The sequence below is a fragment of the Tyto alba genome, unplaced genomic scaffold, assembly GCF_018691265.1.
Source record: "Tyto alba isolate M040663 unplaced genomic scaffold, T.alba_DEE_v4.0 Super-Scaffold_29, whole genome shotgun sequence".
NCBI classification, from domain to species: Eukaryota; Metazoa; Chordata; class Aves; order Strigiformes; family Tytonidae; genus Tyto; species Tyto alba.
Window position 1 is genome coordinate 10,927,938 of NW_024881303.1, and position 22,757 is coordinate 10,950,694.

At 41.8% G+C, this 22,757-nt stretch overlaps 1 protein-coding gene across 4 annotated transcripts; it reads right to left on the reverse strand.

The window, feature by feature from the left end:
• Positions 1-819: 819 nt before the first annotated feature.
• On the reverse strand, positions 820-20,162 carry CUNH14orf180 (chromosome unknown C14orf180 homolog). 4 transcript variants are annotated; one of them, XM_032981586.2, is made up of 8 exons: positions 20,002-20,162; positions 12,253-12,353; positions 11,675-11,832; positions 11,338-11,445; positions 9,933-10,133; positions 7,441-7,564; positions 5,519-5,545; positions 820-2,738 (listed from the first exon to the last, which is right to left on the reverse strand). In XM_032981586.2, exons 4-8 carry the CDS (start codon positions 11,353-11,355, stop codon positions 2,536-2,538), a joined length of 573 nt encoding a protein of 190 aa, XP_032837477.1. In that variant the 5' UTR covers positions 11,356-11,445; positions 11,675-11,832; positions 12,253-12,353; positions 20,002-20,162; the 3' UTR covers positions 820-2,535. The 4 variants fall into 4 exon arrangements, with proteins under 4 accessions (XP_032837477.1, XP_032837478.1, XP_032837476.1 ...); XM_032981587.2 differs by lacking the exon at positions 11,675-11,832 and having other exon boundaries at positions 820-2,735; XM_032981585.2 differs by lacking the exon at positions 11,675-11,832.
• Positions 20,163-22,757: the final 2,595 nt, after the last annotated feature.

The window sequence follows — 22,757 nt, forward strand, 5'->3', positions numbered from 1 at the left end:
GGGCTTAGCTTTTATTTATGTCGAACTTCATAACAAATTTGTTTTGCCTTTCTGCAGCCTGACACGTATCTGACTGACACCAGTAAACAATCCTAACCTGTGAGGCCTTTCAAGGCCATGGCGAGACCTCAACAGACAACATTGCTGCCTTTACCCATGTCCATAACTGTCCCAACCAGAGCCTAGGTAGAAGCCAAGAATAGCTGTGCCTCTGCTTAATTTCCCTGACGGCCCAGATATGATAGCCGTTCTCACTGACACTGATAAAATTGGGCCCCAGAAAGGAGAACGTGGCCCTTTTCCATTTAAAGCAGACCCAGTGGAATGGTGGTCCCATGCCCATCTCCTGGGGAGCTGAGCCGGGAGGTGATTACACATATGGACTTCACACTGCCTCTGCATTCTCCCTTGCAGCCCTAAAAGGAGTTACTGTTTTACCTTAACCCTTTGGCTTGTTTTAAAGTTACTGAAACCAGGTTGCTAACATACCGGAAGGGTTTACTTTACTGATCTTGCTCTTAAGCTTGCTCTGTTCTTGTCAAGTCAGGCTTTACTTTCTTGTTGCAATGTGCCATCACTTGCAGTGAGGGAACTATCCCTTCAAAAAAGGTTCCTGTTTTGAAGGGGTTAGCTGCTATGTGCTGAGAGGATGTTTCAGTCCAGAGACAAAAAAGGGACACCGCTGATTTGCCAGAAAGTTTCAGCATGAGCATTAAAAATATCATAAACATTAAAAAATTCAAACAGAAGTTGCAATGACCCTAGCCCCATGCAGATACCAATTGAAATACTTTCATCAGAGATTCGCCCGCACACAAGTTTAAAACCTTTCTTCTTTATTACCTAAAGAGCAGGACTGAGACAGGGGAGAGGGAAGGGAAGCAGTGGTGAAACTTACCCTCTGAGCTGGGGTACCTGAGCAGTTTGCACAAAGAGCCCCTGAGCTAAACACTCTTCCTGCAGCAACCTCCGCTTCCCAGACCGGCAACATGTCGAACATAATTGCTGTGGCCTTTGACGTCTGAGGAGGAGCATGACAACAGCCACTGAAGTCACTTGTTTCTGTCTTGGACTGAAATTATTTTGACTTGTTCTCAGTCAAGTTGTTGCCCACTCTCCACTTGAGAGAAGGCTGCGTATCGTGTTTCTGTTTATCCTCTGTCTGGTTAAAAACTCTGGGTTGCTTGGAAAAAGGTTGTTGGGAGAGAGAGGTATGGCCCTCTTTTTTAAAAATAAATCAATTAAAAATAAAGCACCATTTTTTTTTTTTTTTTGGTGGGTTGCAATGGCAGAGGAATTCAGGGCAAGGTCTTGCAGGCATCTTTTCCATCTTCTCTCAGGTGCTTTCTTTCTCTTTCTTTTTTTTTTTTCTTTTTCCTTCTCTTCAGCTCATACAGGTTCTGATGTCAATCTTATACCAAATAATCCCAAGTACACATCAGGTGCTACTTGACAAGAATCTAAAGCCTAAAAAGCTGGTCACGCTGGTTTTATCTAGTAAGAAAACACAGCTGAAGCTTGTTCTCCTCTCAGACACACAGAGCACCATTCCACATTCATTGCATGATCTCCTTTAAAAAGATTCCCTTCAGAGAGGTACATGCTATGGTGAGACAATGGAGGGATAAGGGGGCTTTGCATCCCATGCCTTTGTAAACAGTCCATATTACCATTATATAAGGCCTCTAACACCCAAGCATAAAAGCATAACCACTGACTGAATACAAGCACTATCATAAGTCTTGTAAGCTCAGCTTGTGGGGTTTATGGACTGAATCAAACCCAGAGGATTAAACTACTGATTTGGTAATTAGCCTGGGATCCAACGCTGCTATTTATTATGTTAGGCAAATAAACTAGTTACTGTTTAAATGAGTTTTCATGTTCCTTTTCACACCTGGGAGTCAAGTGAAACATTAAGAAACAGCTTTTGCCCATGGAGGAAAAAAATGCAGAAAGGGAAACAAGAAAGCCATTTGCTGGAATTTTACTAATAATAATTCCAGGTGCATAAATATAGCAGCTTGACAAGCCTTTGGCCATCAGAGCAGTGTTTGTGCAATAGCTCAACTTTATTTTAACTTTTGCAGAATAGCTCTTAGGAGACTTGAGGAGAAAGATAGTTTGGGATTTAAAGCCTTGACCTGAGACTCAGGGAGACTTTTATTCAGAGCTTGCTGCTGCTTGCACGGATCAATGTATTTCTCTCTCTACTTCTGCTCCTCATATCAGCAGTTTATAAGCTCTTTGGGGGACAAAATTCAGACACTTGTTTGCTGTTCAGGATGAGGGAGCATGTGTTTGGTGGGATCTCAAGGTGCTAGTATGACCACCCACTAATGTGAAAAAAACAAATAAGGAAAAAAAAAAAAAGGAGAGCAAGTGGCTGCTGGACAGTGCACAAGGGTGGTTTTCTTCCTCTTTGAGGTGGATGTTCAAGTGTTCTCTGCATGTGGCCAGAGTAGACTGGAAGTTTTGCACTACCAGGTGCTGGTTAGCAGTGTTCTGAGATGTCTGTCAGGCTGAAGGACATTGCTACTGCCTCATAAACCAAGTCCAGCATTTCTGAGCAATGTGTCTTATCTGAAGAAAGAAGATAACAAGTCGGGATTGAAATTCCTCCAGGACTTTGACATCTTGCTTCATGCTGGTGTAGTAGAGACTCGCAGCAAGGATCAGCACTGCACAAAATGAGAGCCACAGGAGCACAGGCAATCCAGATGATGACCTGTCATCTACTGAACATTGATGAGGAGAAAAAAGAAAGCAGCATTATTTTAGTGTCATCTTAAACAATTCCCAAATTTGATCCCCTGCTGATGTCTTTGTTCCACCTTTCTGGGAACAGCAGGGTACATGGGGCTCTGGTTGTGAGTACCTCCATAGGCATCAGTTAAGTGATAGTGAGTCACATCTCCTGATGGAGGGTGGTGAGTATAAAATATCTCATCTAATGGAGCATTTAAAGAGTTTAATTATATACAATAAGAACAGGATTACCATAGCTAATGCATGATCTCAAGTTTCCCTCCAGCAATTATTTTTTATACCTTTACACTAAATATTAAGTTAAATACAAGGAGAATATTAAGCTACTTCGCCTAATTATTTAATGCTCAAATGTTCCATAAAAGAGAGAAAATTCAGATTTCTGTCCTTTTCCCTGGTAACTCAGCTTGTTTGGGGCTCCTGTTAATTACAGTATAAACTAAAATGTGGCTTCATTATCCAAGAGGCATATTTAGAAAGCTCTAGCAGGTTTAACCTCTCTCTAAGTGCTAGATGTGCTAATTATGCTGGAACATCCTTGTACTTGCTCTTAAGCAGGAGGACACTGTAAACATTTTTCTTGCCTTTAAAATAAAGTTCAGGTATGTTTAAAGTGCCATAGGTCAGGCACAGTACACATGGAAATCAATGGGCTATCAATTTATCTCACCAACATACCATGCCCCATCCCTTGAACATGTGTATCCATCCACGAGCCTCAGAGATCCAGTTTGATTCACATCTGGCTGCTCTGTTTTACTGCATGGCCACTACACAATTGGTATTATTTTATAAAGCAGTTTGAGTATTAAACGTTCAGTATAAAACTGAATTCATGCCTGAATAAAAACCTGTAGTGTTCAGCTATTTTCCTGCCATATGCACATAATCAATAAGGAGATAAAAATGTGGTGTGCATTATTATGGGTAAAGGGCCAACATTAGCTGTAACATATTTAAATTAGCTTCTACTATGAGCCATGGAATACACACCAGTCAATTAAGCTGTCATACAGATGTACAGAGAGGAAGGTAAAAGTCATAAAACCAAGCAAGAAACACATAATAATGTATCAAACAGTGTATAGGGAAAAGCTAAAATGTTAATAGGCAGTCATTTTATAGCTAACCAGAAACCAAATCAATGTCCCATAATAGATCTGAGTGAATTATTTGCAGCAAATTATTTATTCATTTGAATTTAGCCCTTCTTTCTGTTTGTAAATTATCCATGAGCAGACTTCAATTTTTATAAATTTGTTTATTTGGCATTATTCTATGAATGGTTTATATGAAGTATTTAGCCAGGGAGTTACTCACTACTTTCTGCTTTTGCAGAGATTTGTAATTTGGAAGTTGGTATTTCCCCTGTGTGATCTCCCATACCGCATGATACAGTTCTCGACTGGGTGAGCACCTGCCTTCCGAACCATGGGGCCCGGCTGATGGACATACCCAGTAACAGTGAAACTTTTCTGTGAAAGCTAAACAGCTTGTCACATCAGCCCTTTTCTATGAAGTGCTTATAACCTTTTTCAATCTTGTGAAAGTTACCTTCCATGTGAAATTTCTGGGTGGTGTCACATGCAAACTTGTCTTTTCCTTATATCCTCTCAACTGGGGAGTCTGTTCAGTTCAGGAACAGAAAAGAAATAATGTGAAAGAATAATCCCATCCACAAAATAGTGATGAGCTATGATCATGACAGCTGCAGCACATCACTACAATTATGTGCTTAAATGTAAGTTTGCTCTTTTCTAGATTACAAATAGAAAATGAATGCTTAAATTTGCTACTTAAATTGCTTGTTGGAACGGAACACTCAGCCCTAGCCATGCGCCCAGTCTAAGAAGGAAATTCATCTGAGTAAAGCACTGTATTGGGACACAGGAGATTTTGGTTCAGCTCCTGCCTTGGACACACATTTCCACTGTCACCTGAGGGATATTTGGTCTTTCCTTTTCCACCTGGCTCTTTCCTGCCTATAGTACCTTGTTCCTAGCCCAACAACAGCCTTAGCTTATGCTGCCATTGGCACAAGCCTACAGCCCCTCTTCCTGGGCAATAGCAACAGCTGGGGGATAGGGCGACGTTTGCTTGGGAGGCCTTTTGGCATCCCAACACTATGGCTCTGTGTGTGTGAATACATACAGGTATGTATGTACCCTTCTCCCCTTACTGCACGGCATAGAGCAGGGGCTGGATGTTGGCCAGGGCCTCTAGAAATGATCACCATCATAAGAACACCCAGATACACACATTTGCTTGAGGGTCTGTGAGGCTGGTTAGTCTCAAACATCCTTGCAAACCAAAAAGAAAAAACAGATTATTTTTATTATTTCTACCCTGCTGCCAGCATATAAATGAATTGCCTCTTCCCCACATATGAAAGTCAGCAGGGAGAACTATTGTTTCGCTTGGGGTGCTTTCCCTGCATATCTTAGTGAAAAACCTGTGCCTATTCTATTGCCATAAAATATATTAATTATATTTAAATTAAAAATAGCTTCAGGGATTTAATTTTTGTTTCCACTATTTGTCTTACTAGATGTCTTGTTTAAAATACTGCACCAGACCTCATCAACACCTTGTGCTTCATATGCTGAGAAGTAAAAGCAACAAACCACTAACAGTATGAAATGCTTTGTACAAGGAGGATATATTTGCACAGTGCATCCCAGCAGCTGAAAAGCAAACTCAGGTTAGTGCCATGGGTGGCTCACAGTTATAATGTGAAGCTTCAACTTACCCACTACGTAGTCATAGCAGGAAATGGCTAGAAAACAAAATGAAAATATTCTTACACTCCTGGAAAGGTCTCTTTGCAGCAGGATTATAAGAAAGCAAGCACTAAGCAGTGTCTCTGAAATTGCCTGTCTCCTTATAGATGCTAGGCCACCTCTTACACTGTTTTCAGATGTACAGATTTATGTCAGATGAGGATCTACCCACTCCATGCAAACATGCACATGTAAGTGCACTTCAGAAAAGTGAGAAAAAACTGTTGTACAGGGCAGATTCAGAGACAGAGATTGCCATTGTCGCAGTTGTCAGGAGTCAGCTCTTGCAAAAAAGACCTTCCTATTCTACACTGTTTCTAGAAATGGGAAGGAGATAGACCAGAAGGCTGAGAGGAGAATGAAAGTTAAGGAAGCAAATCCCATTGTCAGATGCAACTTTCATCCAACAATATCCTGGAACGGCCTCTGCTTGGCAGCTGGGGCCCAGATGCAATCCAGGTTGAAAAGTCCAGGGAATGGAAAAATTTCAGCAGTGCCAGCAACCTTCATCTTACCATCCTCTGTGTTAATAACATTGTCTGGACAAACAGCACATCATCTAAATCACAGGCTGTTTGCAACCCAGAATATTAATTATGGGTTGGGACATTTCTCAGGCCTTCACGGAAAATATTCAGAGTCTTCTCTGTCCTTGCAGCTCCCTGGTGCTCAAGCATGGCTGCGCTGAACTCAGAGCCAGTGGGAGATGAACCTGGTCCCCGCGAGGCTGGACTGACTGCAGGATTACCAGTGCTGATGTGGGGCATGGACTCTGGCAGGGAGCTGAAGGAGCTATTAGCTCTCATCAAAATCCTGATCTTGAGCAGTCAGATGAGATTTGAAAAATCTTGGTCTTACTCAGTGAGTCTTCCCAGGAGTTCTGTTTTGATGGGAAAGCATAGGCCATGTCAACAACCTTATCAAGAAACAGCTTTTCCCTCCTGCATTAGGAGATGCTGCAAGCAGCATATTGCAAAACCAGTGAGAGGTCTGTTTACAGACACATCAACAGATGCTAAGTCTTGTTTTCAGAAACTGAGTAGTAGTCCAAACAGGTGGCTGGCACAGAAATTTTACCACTCTGTCACCTGTGTTTTCACTGACTGACGTATCAAAACCATACAATTTTAATTCCCTACCAGTAAATACAATTCTTTTTAGCTGGGTCAGTTTGTGACAGTCAGAATGAAACAACAGTTCTTATTTGGTTATGAACTGTATACAGCATGTGCAGAAGTGCAAATGGGATCCTCATATTACACCCCTGCTTAAGGTCACTCTCAGTTGACCCACCTGCAAACTGTTACTTTTGGCTCATGAATGAAAGACCAGAGGTTATGTTAGCTGTTTCATTCCCTGGGTTCCCTCATTGGCAGAAATGGTTATATCCTGTCTGCTTTTAATCCCAGTGGGCCAGCTAGGCTCACAGCTTTACTATTGTATCCCATGGCATGCACGCTGTTCAGAAACATGAAAGGGCTGGGTCCCTCCCCACCATTACATCCTAGTTATTCAGAATGACATAAAGGTGTTTAAATTTGGTTTGAGATCCTTTTCTATGAGTGGAAGCATTGTTTTGGGGTAGACCTGGGGCTCAGCCAAACTCATGGTCTACACTGATCCCTGTGGGGGCTGACTCAGAAGTTCACCACGAGAACAGCCCTGAGGTGGCTCTGACGTGATGCAGGAGCCTGTCTCCTCCCAGGGCAGGAAGGAAAATGGAACAGATGCAATTCTGCAGAGCACAGAGCAAAAATTGCCTGTCCTCTGCTCCATGCTGAGCTCAAACACACAAAATAGCATTATCAGAGAGGGAAGCTGATGAGGACAGACAAGGTGGATGTTAAAAGCTAGAAAGGTCATGCCAAAAGCCTTAATAACTTGAGCGTACCATGTTCAGTAACTTCTGGCTCACGAAATCGAACCCTTCTCTCTGCTTTCCGTTTTTCACCCACAGCTTGGTCCACAGGTGGCCTTTTCCTCAGTATTGAAGGAGGACAGCTACTGTCATCTGTCTAAAGAGTTGATCAAAGGACAAAACATATGGCCATTGAAACTGAAGCAATGCATCTGGGTGAAGCTTTGAGCTTTTGTGTCTATGTTACCATGCCCTTCGAATGACACGATATGAAACACAACTGTTTTGACATTTATAGTCAGACCACTGTGATATTTATATCAAGTCACTATGGGTATATCTTCATTTACGTAGATCTTCACTACTCTAAAGTTGTCTTCTCGGGAAAAAGTTTGGTTAAAGTAACAGACAGCAAAGTGTTCAGAAAGGATTTCTCTAAATTGGAGTAAACAGTTACTGAGGGTGGCTGCTCAACAGTCCTGGGGTAGATGGACAAAAATGTGATATGAAATATATGAATCATATCATTGGGAGCACCTTTGAAATGTTCTTCTGAGGTAAGCAGCTCCATTCTGAATGCAGTGTTGTTTCAACAACTGAGACTATGCATCAGTCTTGGGTTTGGACACTATCCTGATGGATATGAGAAGGTAATTTGTTTGCACTTCAATATCACTATTATATTGTTGCTCTGGTTTTTGTTTGGAAGCCGCACTCAGCCTTTGATAACAGTCTCAGATTTCTCTGGATTTTGCCAAATGACAAGAAACGGAGCTGCAATAATAGCAATGTCCTTTTCTGTGTAGGAATGCTCCCACAGTCAACTCCCCAAAATGAATCCAAAGCATCTCGGTTCAGAGACACCCACTGTCCTCTGGAAGTGGAGAGCAGATGGCAAATTTTCTACTTTCAAAGACCTAAGTGGGTGTCAGAGATTCTCCTCATTTTATTTTTACTTCAAGATCGAAGTCGTCTTCTCTACCCCTTTGTCTCCCTTTCCTCTGTTCCTCTGCTAGGTAAAGGTTACTATTCCTTAGATGGTTTTTTTTGCTTCTTCTGGTCACTGTCTTTGATCCTTTTTTATCCCTTGTGTGTCATTTCTCTACTCAGTGATTCACGTTCCTTCCTTGATGTTTTTCTTCCTGCTTTAATCTTTCTACTCCTCAATGCCTGTTACTTTTGCTCATTTTTAGACTCAATTAACCTTGCCCTACACCTTTTCTCTTTGGATGCTTTCCCCACACTCACCATTTCACACATCCACTCCTTGGCCTGCAGAAGCAGGATGAAGTCCCATTAACTACAGTCTGGGCGTGTCAGACCCCAGAGTACAGAGGATAAGTGTTTTCCTACGCATCACACTCTGGATAATCTCAGAAAGGCACAAAATATAGCCAGCAGGAACTGCTATGGAGTGAGGAACATCTTCAGCTTTGATACGTTCTTCTGAGGGATTTATAAGCCAGTTTTCAGGCTAATTTATCACTGATAAGGATGCTTTCTCTGATCTTGGGGGTCATACAAGCATCTATACCACCTCTGTCTCATGACCAGGGACAGTGTATTTTGGAACTCTGTGGTTTTTATTCAGCTACTCGGATGCTGGAAGACCTGTCCAGGGTGTGGGAAACCTGGATTCAACTTGTTTATAAATCCAAAGGTATGTGAACCCACACCTCTTATATGGACACCCTCATTGTCTGATCTATGGTGCACACATGGGATCAGGAAATCTCAGTCTCTGTCACTGAAGCTGTCTTGCTTGGCCTCAAATAATTAAATATTCATCAAGATAAAGAAAAAAAAGAATGAAAGAATGACTTCACAGCCTGGTATTTGGGTGCTCCCTTGGGGGTGGGAGAAGTCTGCTCCTATCCTTGCTTCAATAAATACTTAATATGAAATACTTAAATATTCATTGGAGAAGTCACTGGGAATAGGGTCTCACATCTACCAGGTGAGTACCCTAATCACTCTGCTATAGACACACACACACACACTTCCTGGAATAATGAATATTCAATTATTCTGTGTAAAATGAAACACGTTTAGGGAGACACTGCCCAGCTCAGACTAGCAGTGGTTATAGCTTTAGCTAGGAGGCCTCCTCCTGTGGCACGGCCGAGGAAACTGAACCTTATATTTGAAGAGATTTATAACTCCAAGTGCGGTCTCTGTCCATATGAAATTTTCCAAACACTTAATAGCAACATCAAACCAGAAGAGAAAAACATTATACAACCGGCTGATTGGGTAGCATCGAGCCAAGGAAGACCTTAAAAAAGAAGTGGTATTTACAATATTTACTAAACTTTAATAACTTATGGAAATCAAAGCTACACAGTGTCAGAAGAAATGATGTACTGTTCCCTCAGACAGAAACCTGGTACTAACATATTGTTACAAGAGCTGGAAACCTACCAAAGTGCTAATCGGGAAATTATATGCTCTTAAAAACAACCCGCTTTTGAAAAATTCCAGGCATTGGACACAAGGACTCTATCGCCCACCAAAAGATTACTTACCGGCAGCTCCTCTGCACTAGGATCAGAAGGTGGGGCTGGACATATTTGGGACATGTACTCTGGATGCCAACATGAAGCCTCCCACACGAAGCTTCGGTTGGGAAGCCACTTGCTCAAGAAAATGAAAAGGACCAGGGGAAAGCGTCTGGAGATTCCTCTGCAGTGAGGACTGAGGAGGCAGTGCCACCGAGCAGATGGGAGCTGCAGCAAATGACAGAGGAGTGGAAAGAAGAGTTTCCGCCCTTCATACCAGTGTTGGCTTGGGAAGGATGACGTTACTTGAAATGTACTCAGTAGCCAAAAATAGCACATAGTGATAATACTGATTGTGCAGCTGGAAAGTGGGGCTTTCCTGGCAACAGGAAAGGGCCCAAATGGAGCAAATCACAGATAAACACCTATGTATTTATATGCGTAAACACGAAGGCAAGGCAGTTCTTTTTATAATTATTGCTGCATTTCTGTGATCATGTTGATCTCCTTTACAGAAGCCATTCCTAATCTCAAAAGTCTTGCAAGTGGCATTGCTTTTAATCCTTCTCCCATTCAAAATATGTGGGTAAAGCCATCAGGAAATGATATAGATGTAGTGGAATCACATATATCTCCCTCCAGTACAGTTATGGCCTCACTTTATATGTTTTACAAATTAGATCCATTATTATAGTAATAAAATGGGATTTTAATATTAGACGTTTCTGCAGATATTATAATAAGATTATTGATAGGAAGAGAGGTGATTTATTGTTCAAGAGGTTTTAACAGCCTCTTGTCAAATGCTGAAGGCTGGTCACCATCAAATATATAATTTCCAGTCAGAAATACCTGCCATGACTGCTGAAATATGATGGTTTATTGTCTCTACAAGCACAAGCTTGAGCTTTTTTTGTTGTTCTTTTCCTGGAGCTATTTATTTGCTGTGACATGTCTAAAGTACTCCAGTTTTGAGTTATTTTTCAGGTGGTTGGATGGATTCTCTCATGGCATGATCAGACTGGCACTTGTTTTGCACCGTCCCATTTGAGTGAGGGTTGCAAGATGCTTACATTGGCACTAGGAGCCAGAGAGCAGAGCACAGCAGCTCTGTGGACTTCACTGTTTTGATCTTCTTTTCGGAGATTTGTGGAGTGGGTGAGAAGATGGGAAGGGTTGGGATCCTCCCTCAGGGAAAAGCGGGCCAGCAGAAGCAGGGGCTGATGTGGGGTCAGCAGCCCCTTGCGCCTTACTGCCCTCCCGCAGCTCAGCTCTGCACGGCTCTGCAGCACTGCCAGGGGCTGCTGTCCTCAAGCCCTTCCCTTTCCAGCAGTGAAAGCTGCGTCGACATGGAGAAGAACAGATTTTGCTGGCCTGGGGCTCTTCACTGGATGCACCATATCTAAAAGCCATCTGGAGAGAGTCACCTTACCTTCTCTTTCCTGTACATTGGGGTGACGAAGGGCTTTTCCTCATGCTGCAACCGGCTCACAGCTGCAGGGCTTGTGAAATGCTCTCAAAATCCCCTCTTTGGTGTGTCCTGCAAGAGTTTCACAGCAGTTATTTTGGGATATCAAGCTGAACTTTTTTTTTTTTTTTTTTTGGGGGGGGGGGGCGAAAGGCAATTCTTCAAAATTTTTCTCATAGTAGATTCGAGACAGAAAGGTAACAAAGCCTTCCAAATAATGGTTCCTAGCTTCTCCTCTGGCTCCTCCTTCCACCTACTGTGATAATCATCTTGCTACTAATTAATGTAAGAAGGAATTTACCTGCCTACTTCAGCCAGCAAAACTGACGGAGGTTGGAAGAGGGAAGTCAAACTCTAGTCTTTATCTAGCTTTGATTTTCTCCATGTGAATTGTCTCATTTATTTTTATTAGTGTCATCCAGAAAGGCACATAAGAAGGTCTTGTGTAACTTCTTATTCCTGCAGAGAACAGCAGTGACCTGAATGAAAATCTTTGTTCCTGTCTTTTTCACTGAATCTAGTTTTATTGAAAGAAAGGTCTCACAATTTTCTAAACAATTGGTCGAAATCTTTTTGATATTTTCTTTTTAAAAACCCTGCAGAAAAGCTGAGGAGGGTTTGTGGTTTTCAAGAAATGGACAGCATTTATCATTTTTGATTCCAGAAATAATTTCTTTTCAGTTCTAGATTCCCCTTAAATATAAACAAATTTTCTTTTCATTTGCTTGAAAAATCATTTGGCAGCTTATAAAAGTTTTCATGAAAGATTGCTATCCAAATGCTAGGAATGATAATTTCATAGTGTCATTCTCACTTTTATCCCACATGTTAATTTTATTGATGGTAATGGTTGTAAATGCTTAAATAATTAGTAGTTACCTGGGCACTCAGGTTCCAGTGGATGAAGATGTCAGGACTTCAAATCTCATAACAGGGACAGATCCATTCTTACTAAGTGCTTTTGACTGCAGCTTAACAACCTAAAATTGGATATAAATTAGGAATAAAACACAGTTTAATGCATGAAGTGAAAGATTCAAGGAAAATAACTTCACTAGCCTCTGAAATCACTGGTAATAAGTAATAGTTACGATAGTGGTATAATTTCTTCTTTGGAAGCTGGAATAATTTCCTTTAACATTGCCCTTCTTTTAAAAGTAATTTTTCATCAAGCTTTGATCTCATTTCATGCAACATATGTCAGAAGCAAAGCCGGACAAAGAATTCATAAATGAATTATTTAGCTGATGAGTGTCACCTCTATTTCTTTCAGCTAATTGTTCACAAATAGATAGTGACTTTTGTGAACGTATTCATTATTCAGATTTATTCAGTGGATAATTGCTGAGAGTAATTCTTTGTCTGTAGATTGCTTGGAAGCATTTTGCTGTGAACATTTAATAGTAAAAATCTATGCAGGCTTTCAATACAAGACAAAATAAAAATATCTGTCATTACTGATGGAGTCCTTAAACGCAAATGATATACTGCAGTCTTAATGAGCAATGCCAGTTTTCAGGAAGAACTCCATTACTTCCCACAGTACATAGGAGGGAAAGCAAACACATCTCAACTATCTGTGGAGTGTCGACTTTGAATGGTGCACATTGTATATGCAAATAAGTTTTTACAAGAAAAGGGTTGCTTAAGTGATTCCTTAACAGAAAAACAAAACAAGCCTGAACAAAACATGATTGACTTCTCGGTGAATAAATATGAACAGTCCACACAAAGGAACTAGCTGCACAGCCAGTATTTTTCTGCAATACCCCACTGGAAGATGTCTAGGAAATAAACATAACATGATAAAACAATTTTACTCAGAAGATAGCTGTGTAACCATATGAACTCTTTTTCCATTTCCTTCTGTGGGAATAAATATTCTAGACAAGCAAAGTACTTTGTAAATGATGCCTTTGTGGGGATTCGTCTGGCCTGGTTCAATTATTTTGAAACCTAGCAATTTCCTCATATCATTGAATCTGGATTTATTGCAAATAGGGTCATAGAAGTAGTCACTCATTGCGATAATGGACTTAGTTTGTCTTAACTATTAACACTTCCAGTAGGTTTACACACACGTATATATTCAATATTTATGGATATGCACAGTGCATATATATTAATAATGAAGCAACTTTATCTCCAACAATCTGAAAACAAAATCACGTAATACCATACAGTGCGGGGTGCAGTGGTAACTGGAAGCAGCATATCAGGATAACAGAACAGAAAAGGAATAAATAAATTAGAAGGGAGTCTTCCATATCTTCTTCAACTTCCAGAGTGTCAGTTGAGCCTTTGTTCAATATTCCACCTTTCGTGGTTCTGTGTGCTCTTGATTAATAATTTAGAGAAGCACCTTTTGGCAGCAAGGTAAGTTTTGTGTTTGCCAAGAGTGATTTTCCACCAGTCAGGGAGTACATCAGGAAATAAAAAGGCAAATTGCCCCTTGGCATATAATTAGCTGTGTGCCTTCTTCCTTTTTCTGCCTCTGGAGAAACAGATTTACTGCTGAAAGATGTGGGACACCCATGAGGTGTCATACGGCACCATTTCTGCTCCTGAGACCTTCCCTGGAGGAAAGCACTGTATAAATCCAGACAAAAATCAGCCCTTTGGACTGTTTGTTTCCATGTGTATCTGACGACCAGAAGAGTCACAGTTAAAGTCTTGTCTGATGGTCACTCCAAAATGGGTCATTTTTGTGAAGTTGGGGAAAAATATATCAATAACAAAGCATGATGGAGACAGAGTAATGAATGGGAAGACAGTCTGATAACACTGGGTGTGCGTAGCCAGCTAAGCTGAAAGCAATCAGTTTTCCTTTCTGTATATTGGTTAATTCCTGCGATGCCCAGAGATCTGTGTACCCAGGTGCGTTTGTCCCCAAGGAAGGGCAGTGTGGTCAGTACAAAGTGCAACATCGTCCGTCCCTGGGGTGCTTCATGAAGGACCCACAAATGTTATCCTCCCAGTGAGACCTTCTCTTCACCCTTTAGATATTACTACCCTGCACTGGAAGTTTTCATGATCACACAGATCTATAAACTTCCCTTTGATGAAGGGCAGGCAGACCCGAGGCCATTCATCCAGGAATTGCAGGCCTGGATTGATACTCTTTGCAAAAATTAGGTTAGGCATGGTAATATCACATGGTAATATCATCTGATCCAGCACAACAGAATTTGTTTCTGAAGGCAGAGATCTTGATTTATTTGTGGATGTAGCAGGTGCTTCTGAGTGATGATGGTCTTCCCGGGGCTGTGACACCAGTTTCAAAACCACAGCGTGCAGGGGTTTTTACTGGTTTTGAGCTGAGTTCTTTTCTAAGGCAAAGACACATACACTGAGCAGAATGTGTAGTAGGGTTTTACATTATGATGGGAACATCCCTGCCGTAGAGCACATTGATTTCTGCTCTATTGGAAATGGCTAGAAATGATTTAACTCTGTTGAGGAACCTGGTCTCAATTCATCCCTGGCATGAACCCATTGACTTATAAAAGGCATGGATCCGTCTCCATTTCTTAAAATTGCCTCTCTTATTCATGCGTCTTTCCAGGTAGATGTTACAAATAACCACAAAGTACTTGTGATGATATATAGTAAACACAGAGAAAATTTCTGACTGCTGAAATGAATTTTCTAATTAATTACAGAATGATTCCACATCCATTTCATAATTAGACTCCTGAGATTACAGCCAAGCTATTATTTGTGATTCAACATGCATTTTTATTTTGGAGATGTCCCATAAGCCATTAGGTTTATTCCACCTGAGGTTTTCTAATTCATTCTGTTCATCCTGCCTTGTAAAACATGTATTGATCAAATAAGAGTTACCAAGTAACCAAATGTTAATATTTGCTGTTGGCTCACTGATCCCGCATCAGCCAATCCTGTTGATGTAGGCTGTAGGACATGGACAGGGCTGGAGTGAGTGAGGTTATTCCAAGTCAGCTTTTATCACACATTCATCATATTTTAGGAACAAAAAGGAGTGGAACTAGAACCTCTGATTAAAGAATCTGGGCTGGTGTTGATGGCAGGGCTGTCACCAGCCGTGAGATGAATGAGAAGGATGAACCCACTGCCATTAGGAGGATGGCTGAATGGGCATAAAACAGAAATGGGGGCAAAAAAGATGTGAAAAGAAAACCCCTTAGAGACAGCAAAAGCAGAATTATATTCAGGAGTTCTGTTTTAGCAGTAATCACTTTGTGCTCTCTGTTGTGTTGATTCGGGCTTTCTATAGCAATTCCCCATTTTCCCGGGTGAGTTTTGGCCCGAGGAGAATTCAGGCTAGGATGACTGCAGGGTACAGCCTAAAAAGGCGATTAGAGGTCTTGCCTAAATCCCAGATATCAAAAGGCTCCTGTTGACTTCTGTGAGCCACTGTCTGTCCTTAATGGATTTTAGAAACTTGGTATCTATTAATGCCAAACTGGTCCTGAGACGGGCAGCAAGTGGGACTGACAGCAGTGGGAAAGTAAGAAGCCAAGGGAATTGTAAAGCACCTAGATGCAGGCATCACTACATAAGATGATTTGAAGGCACTGATGTAAATGCTCTTGAGCTCCATTTGCAGTGTCACCTTGAAAGGGGATTAGATTAGATTAATGACATGAAAGAAGAACAGAAAAATGGAGAAAAGAGCAGATTGAGGTGTAGAAAAGCCCAAATGAGTAAAATATGCATGAATTGGAAAGAGTTTGGATGGTAATATTGGATGACGAAGAATACAAAAAGCAAGCGGCAAATCCCTCTGTCATTGGCAGCCACTTTACATTAATGTTAAATCTACTAATGCCGATATTTGTTCTGGATTTAATTTCTTGTAATTAGTATGTAAGTCTCTCTTCTCCACCTCTCCAAGCCCTGGAGGCTGGTGTTTTCAGACTAAAACAAGTAGGTTTAACAAAGAATAATTGGTAACGGTTTTTAAAACTGTCCAAGTGCTTTTGGAGCCTGTATTCAATTTCATCTCAATTTAAGCTGAAATGAGGAAACTAAGTAATGTAAAATTCAGGCAGCACATCAAAGAATGCTTGTGGACATAAGGATATACAGATAAGTCAGGTTGAAAGCCAGTTATGTTTTTCACAGGCAAGCTGAAGATTTGTGTTTGTGTTACAAAGCAGAGCATCCTTTGGCATGCCTGCAGGGGTGTCGGATCGTCCTGCTCACACTGAGACAATTTTTGTTTTACAATGGGGTAGCTGAGAGCAGGATGGGCTTTTACTGAAGAGAGTGGAACCGGGGTTCAGCTCTGATAGCTGGCAGTTTTGGATCAGATCTTTAAAATGTGATGCCCCTAGGAGGCAGCTTGTTACTAGCTGTAACAGTCACAGCCCTCTGTCTTACCTCTGCCCTCCCCCCCCCCCCCTCACCCCCCACTTCTTTCTCCTCATTCTTATCAGAAATTTGGTCCAAGACCAGGAAACCTCTCAGCTTAAATTAGTATGTTGGTCAGAATCATCTCTGCTCTCACAAATGGGCTTTTTCTGATGTGGAGCATTTTCATCAGCATATTATTCATCATCTCAAATGTATGAGCCTTTCAATCAGTCTCCTCAATGAAACAATGAGAATTACATTGCCTTTTTCCTTTAAAGCTAGACAAATGCAAAGTCAAGGAATAAGCTTCACAGGGCAGCTATGGAGATGGAGAATTAATAGTGTCTGAAGGGAGAAGAATTGAAACTGAGCTCTTAGTCTATCATATGATTCTGACTACGTGGTTGTTCCCTGACAGAGGCAAAGCTTCTGGGTACAGAGAGCTGATTCAGTGCCTTGCATTCTCTCTTTCATTCATTACACCTCATCTAGCAAGAGTTTCTGGGAGAAGTACTGAGACTGGAGTGCTCTTATGCTCTCTACCTAGTGTTAGCATTTCTCCCTGTGTATTGGAGAGCTGGAAAAGATTAGATCCCTTTTGTACCCTACTGGGCCAAAGGCTCTTTCCAGCTCTAAAATGAAGAAGATGGAAAGGTGACGCCACCACTCCTCCTTCCCAGAAGAAGACCTCTCCTGCTTCTGTGACTCCTCTGAGGCTGTAGAACTGAAATACCTTTTTTTGACACTCCTGGTTTTGGCAAGTTACGTTACTTGCTTCATGGATAGTGCCAGAGCTGGGAAATAGTGTTGGCTTCTCTGATGGATATATTGACAGTCTAAATCAAAAAGTTATTAACAAGAGATACTACAAGACCTCTTTATAGAAAAGTTGCCTTCTGTTTGACTGACATATTTTCTTTACATGTCTTTTTTTTTGTTGTTTTTTTGTTTTTTTGGGTTTTTTTTTTTTTTTTTTAATGCAACATTTCTAAAATAAAGTAAAAGGACACCTGGCTATTCCCCAGGGATATTCCACAATCAGGGATGCCACTGATTCCAATTAAGAATTCTGCATGTGGAACCTGGGCAGGATTTCACCTCTGCTACTTACATCTATGGGACTGATAGATCTCTATTAAATGAGCAAAACTTATCTCTGTTAGGGCACTTTGGGTCAAGCTGCCTTTCTATTCACACCCCTGAAAGAATATTACAGTGAATAGAAATTTGTCAGTAAATGTGTAATGGCATTTGCTCTTGGTTAAATGAAGTAATACAAAACACAAAGACTGGGGCAAAGTACTGTTAATTCCAAAACAATCTGACTGTAAGGTTGGCACCCTGCTCTCTTGAGCTATAGCTCTACTGGCTTCTGCCAAAAGGCCATGTAATTTCACCTGTCACATTCCCACTGCCTTATCTACTATCACTAGCTTATTACAACTGGTGAATTTACATCATTTTGGCACTCCTGATGCTCTGACACACAGTGTAATCTTCTGAATATCATATTCTGCTTGCAGGACACAAGTGAAGAAAGCATCTATCTGCTTCACACTTCCTTCTCTTTACAGGAAATTCACCACATCCACCCATCTCTGCACAATGATTCCTGGTTCCCATTCCTAAGGCCAGTAGCCAGCCTACTCCTTACCTGCTCCCCCAGCTTGGCTTCCTTTGGGCTGTGCTGGTGTCTTCACCTGGCATTTGTCATGGTGGCACCAAATGCTGCAGACCTGGCTGCAACCTGTTACCAGAGAGTGATGAGTGATGCAGGTGTTGGGTGCCTCTCCCATTTCAGATAGGGGGGTATATCAAGAAAGACATGCTTTCTTGAAGCCTGCAAATTTTCCTTGGATGCAAAAAGTGTCCTTCAGCTAAAGCATATACAAAAAGTGCATCTGAAACTAGAAGAGGAGAGGATTTCCTCAAACTAACCCATAGGAAGGTGGCTTCTGGAGCTACCACCCTGTCATGTCTTTCAGGAGGATCTGGTGTGAACCAGCATCAGTGTTGGAGAAGGACACCGAGTAAGTGCCAGGTTAATCAAGGCTGGAGGGTTTGCATGGCCATGATACACTGTCTGTTATGTGCTCCCCATTGCTATTTCAGAAAGGACACCTTCAGCTCCATTATGTTTACCAAATAGAAATCAAACACCTGTAAGACAGCAAAATAGCATTGCTTCCTTTTTTTTTTTTTTTTTTTTTTTTTTTTTCCTGGTGCTGTGCAATATAAACAAGCAGTATAAAGGAGGAAAAAGAAAGGGAATTTGGAGAATTTGGAGCAGGTGACACTGGTGGCTGTTACCTTTACTTGTCAGTTCAGAGCTGGATTTTGGGGAAGCGTATAGTGGTGGAAATGGGCTGGCTCCAGAGAGGAGAAGTTAAGTGCTCCAGTGTACCAAGCAGCTCTCAGTCCTTCGAGCCGTCTGCTTACACAGGAGCTTCTTTTACAAAATCAAGGCTGGACATTTTGGGGGGCTGAAATTCACCAAATCTTGGCTCTGCCCAACAGCCCATGGAGTAATAAGCTCTGGTCCTAGGCATGTGCAACCAAACCCCTCCTATTTGAAATCTTTATTTGCTCCCCAAAAAGTAAAGTGGTTGCTCCAGGATGCATATATAGAACGTTGTACATTCAGATACTTGTCAAAACCTTTTACCGCAAAACATTCCTGTCTGTATAATGACCTGTTGAATCTAGGTGCTTTATATGAGCAAAATAGAGGTTAATTCCTGGGTTTGGGAATGGCAATAGGAAGGAAACATAGAGCTTTCCTGATCCACACAGTGTTACGCAGGTCAGACCTCCTTTCTGGAGGTAAAGTGGGTTGTTTGGGATATGAAGTGTTGTCTACCTTGTTTTCAACATTAGTTGCAAAACAGGCTTTAGGGGAACAGGTTGTTATATTGCTTTTCTACTGATTCAATTCCAAAAAGTCTGCTAAGAGATTTTATTGCAGCTCCTAATAATGGTTATTATTGATCATAAATAATATACTCATTTTCATAAGTCTTGTCTAAGACTAGGGCTGTATAAGAGCTACAGGTACTGGTAAAGAGACTGTTCTTGCCCTGAGTCTGTATAAACTGAAGGAGCAATGCCTGTTTACACCAGAATAAAGATTTGGCTCACAGTTTCCAGAGGGACTGAATATACAATATAAGGGAAAAGAAGCCAAGAAGCCACAGTATTTTGACAGAAGCAGGTTAAGCAGTTTTATGACAGAGGCTCTCTCCACACTGGCCTATGCAGGCAAGAACACAAAACCTTTTCTAGACGTACCTGTTGGTCACGATGAAAAACGTAGGCAGCATCTCATACTGACATGTCTAGCTTGGGAGGCCTGCTCAGAAAAATCCTTCATCAGAGGAGCAGCTGTCTCCTTCCCCGGAGCAAATTCCTTTAAAGCTGTCAAGGATGCTGTAATCAGACTAGGTCATCAAAACCAGTCCTCCTGAGGACTGGAAATAAGATCCAGAGATGAGCGAGCATTCAGCTACATGGGCAAGGTCTAAAACACTAAAGTTTCCATTGAAATTAAATGAAGGGACTGTAATTGCTGTGAAAGAAAAGTGAAGCAATCATTGGGAGAGCCCGAAAGCTTTGAAACTACCTCCTGAAATGATTCTGGCTGTAAAGCAGGGATCTATGTACTGCATAACAGAATCTGATAACAGACAAAGCTTTTACCAGGAAACCAACTTAGATAACTACTGGAGCATTTGCCTGTGTGGCTCCTGGAGCTAAGGCAAATTTTAATTGAGATTTCACCATACAGTTGAGTAGTTTTATTACGAGGTTAAATAAAAAAGGTTAATAAAGTAATAAAAATAGATTCTTTATCTTCTTGATTTGAAAACATGAAGCTGTGGTCAATATGTTTGATAATTTGTAAATAGAGTGGAACAAAGCGCAATAGCCATGGTGACCACTGAGAGGGGGATTGCTGTGCATTTGCACCTCTCTTGTACTTGTGATTGCATCAGCATTTTTGCAGTTTCCATAAATCGTTTGTCAGTAAGGAAGACAAAATGGACTCAGTTCCTCTCTGGTGCAATGTTTGCTGCTGTTACTGTAGTTACATCTAGGATAAATTTGGCCTGGATTTGACTAAACCCAGCCTTGGATAAAAATAAAGGATATCAGTGTATTTGATTTTAGCTGTATTTACAGTGTATTGCTTACAGTGTCTCTGATTTCAGGTGATTGAGCTCAGCTGAAGGAATAATATTAAATAGATCAAAATGGATCCTTAACGCTTCTTCAGTGCTCTTTATACCGTTACACCAGATACAGATCTGCATTACACCAGATACTGGTTCCCAGAGCTTTCCTGTTGCTCATATTTAAAAAAAAAAAAAAAAAAAGAAAAGAAATCATCACTGTGCATGGTGCAAATGTTTGTGGAACTACAGAAAAAATGAGGAATAAACACCCTCTCTCCTAGGTGGGAATAGCTGGGGAAAATCCCTGATTGATCGGACACTTGATGCTCTGAGGGTCTATCCATCCCTCTGGTACCGTCTGGGCTTAGAGCTGCCCGGGAGGGGCTGGCAGTGCCTGAGTGCTGTGGTGGGCACCAGCGAGGGGGGGAAAGAGCGTGCCAGGCTGCCTCAACCGAAACCAGCAGCCAGTAATTAAGGGGAGGGATCTCTTGGGACAAAAAGAAAGAAAATGAAGGTAATATGCTCCACTGAGCTTCTGAAAAAAGATAGTTGGAGGAGAGGTTGCCGAAGCACATGAGAGTTGGAGATGTATCATGGGGGCACGGGGATCTCTAAAGCCTTCAGGGAGACTCCAGAGCAGTAAGACAAGGGGAAAACTGGTGCAGGCGAGGAGTGGGCAGCAGTCCTGGGAAGTGTATCATTAGTGATATTGAGGAACCCATTTCCCATTTCTGATTGCTGTGTTCACCAAAGTCTCCAAGAGTATTTTACCCAACTGTCTCTGTGCTGCCTTTCCCATCTGGGGAAACTGAGGCACCAGCTTGCAAAGTGACTTCCCAAGGCCACTCAGCAAGCCAGCACCAGAGCTGAGTGCTGGGGTCAATTGATTGCTCATCCCACCTCCTACAAAATCCCCCTGTACCAGGGGCAGGTAACTGCTCTGAGATGCTTCAACTAACTGCTTCTGCAGGCTGTGAAGCTCACAACTATCCAGGGAGAGCATGCCAAGAATAATCAGAGCATAAAGACTGTGGGAAATTATGCTATAAATCCTGTAACACCAAAGAGCAACCCTGAAAAGTTTTGCAGCGAGGCAGACCAGAGTATGGAGCAGGTAGCAGAGAGGAATATCGCAATATATATAAAACCATGTACTTGCCTGAACACTCTCGAAGAGCAACACCCACCAAAGGCACTGTGCTTGAGTGAGCTGAAGGGCTTCCTCAGCTGTTCATCCTGGTAAAGGATATTTAACAGCTCAGTCAACTGGCTGAAGCTCAGCTGAAAAACCACAGTGCCAAAAGCACAGGAGACAGAGACAGTGCAATAAACACAAGGCTGCCTTGATTTTTTTCTGTGTCTAATTATATATGTATTCAGAATTCCTGGGACTCAATTATAACCTCACAGTTGCTTTTCCTTCCTCAGAGGCTTTGTCCCTGAGTAAAGCAACCAAGAACAAAACAACTAGTGTCTTTACTCTGCAGCTCCTTTGCCACATTATTCCCGTATCGAATCTGGCAGCTCCCAGCCTTCCCAACACTATAATTAGAGCATCTCGCAGCCATCAAAACAGCACTGACCCTCGCCACAGCACTGACCTGCCTGCTTTGCAGCTCTCATCTGTCATGCACACAAGCACTTCACCCACACAGAGCAAGTGCACAGGAGGGATGGGGGTTTTACACTTTGGCTGTGCCTGTCCTGCAGCCTGGGTCCACACATTGCTCCAGCTCCTGCACACACTGTCCTGTGTTATGGGAGGTTGGCTGTGCTCCATTTTGCTGCTGGAATGGGGGAGCTGGGTGAAACGGGGAGGTAGAGGAAGGAGGCACTTTAATTTGACATCCTTTCACCCAGGCTGCTTCTTGA

Excerpts from the sequence above, each read along its gene's own strand:
- CUNH14orf180 (XM_009968950.3), bottom strand. The coding sequence starts at position 10,244 with ATGTGCTATTTTTGGCTACTGAGTACATTTCAAGTAACGTCATCCTTC. Across the intron at positions 5,546-7,440 it reads GCCAGAAGTTACTGAACATG|CCATTTCCTGCTATGACTAC; the intron begins GTACGCTCAAGT and ends TTTGTTTTCTAG. Across the intron at positions 2,739-5,518 it reads CTGCTATGACTACGTAGTGG|TAGATGACAGGTCATCATCT; the intron begins GTAAGTTGAAGC and ends ATCAATGTTCAG.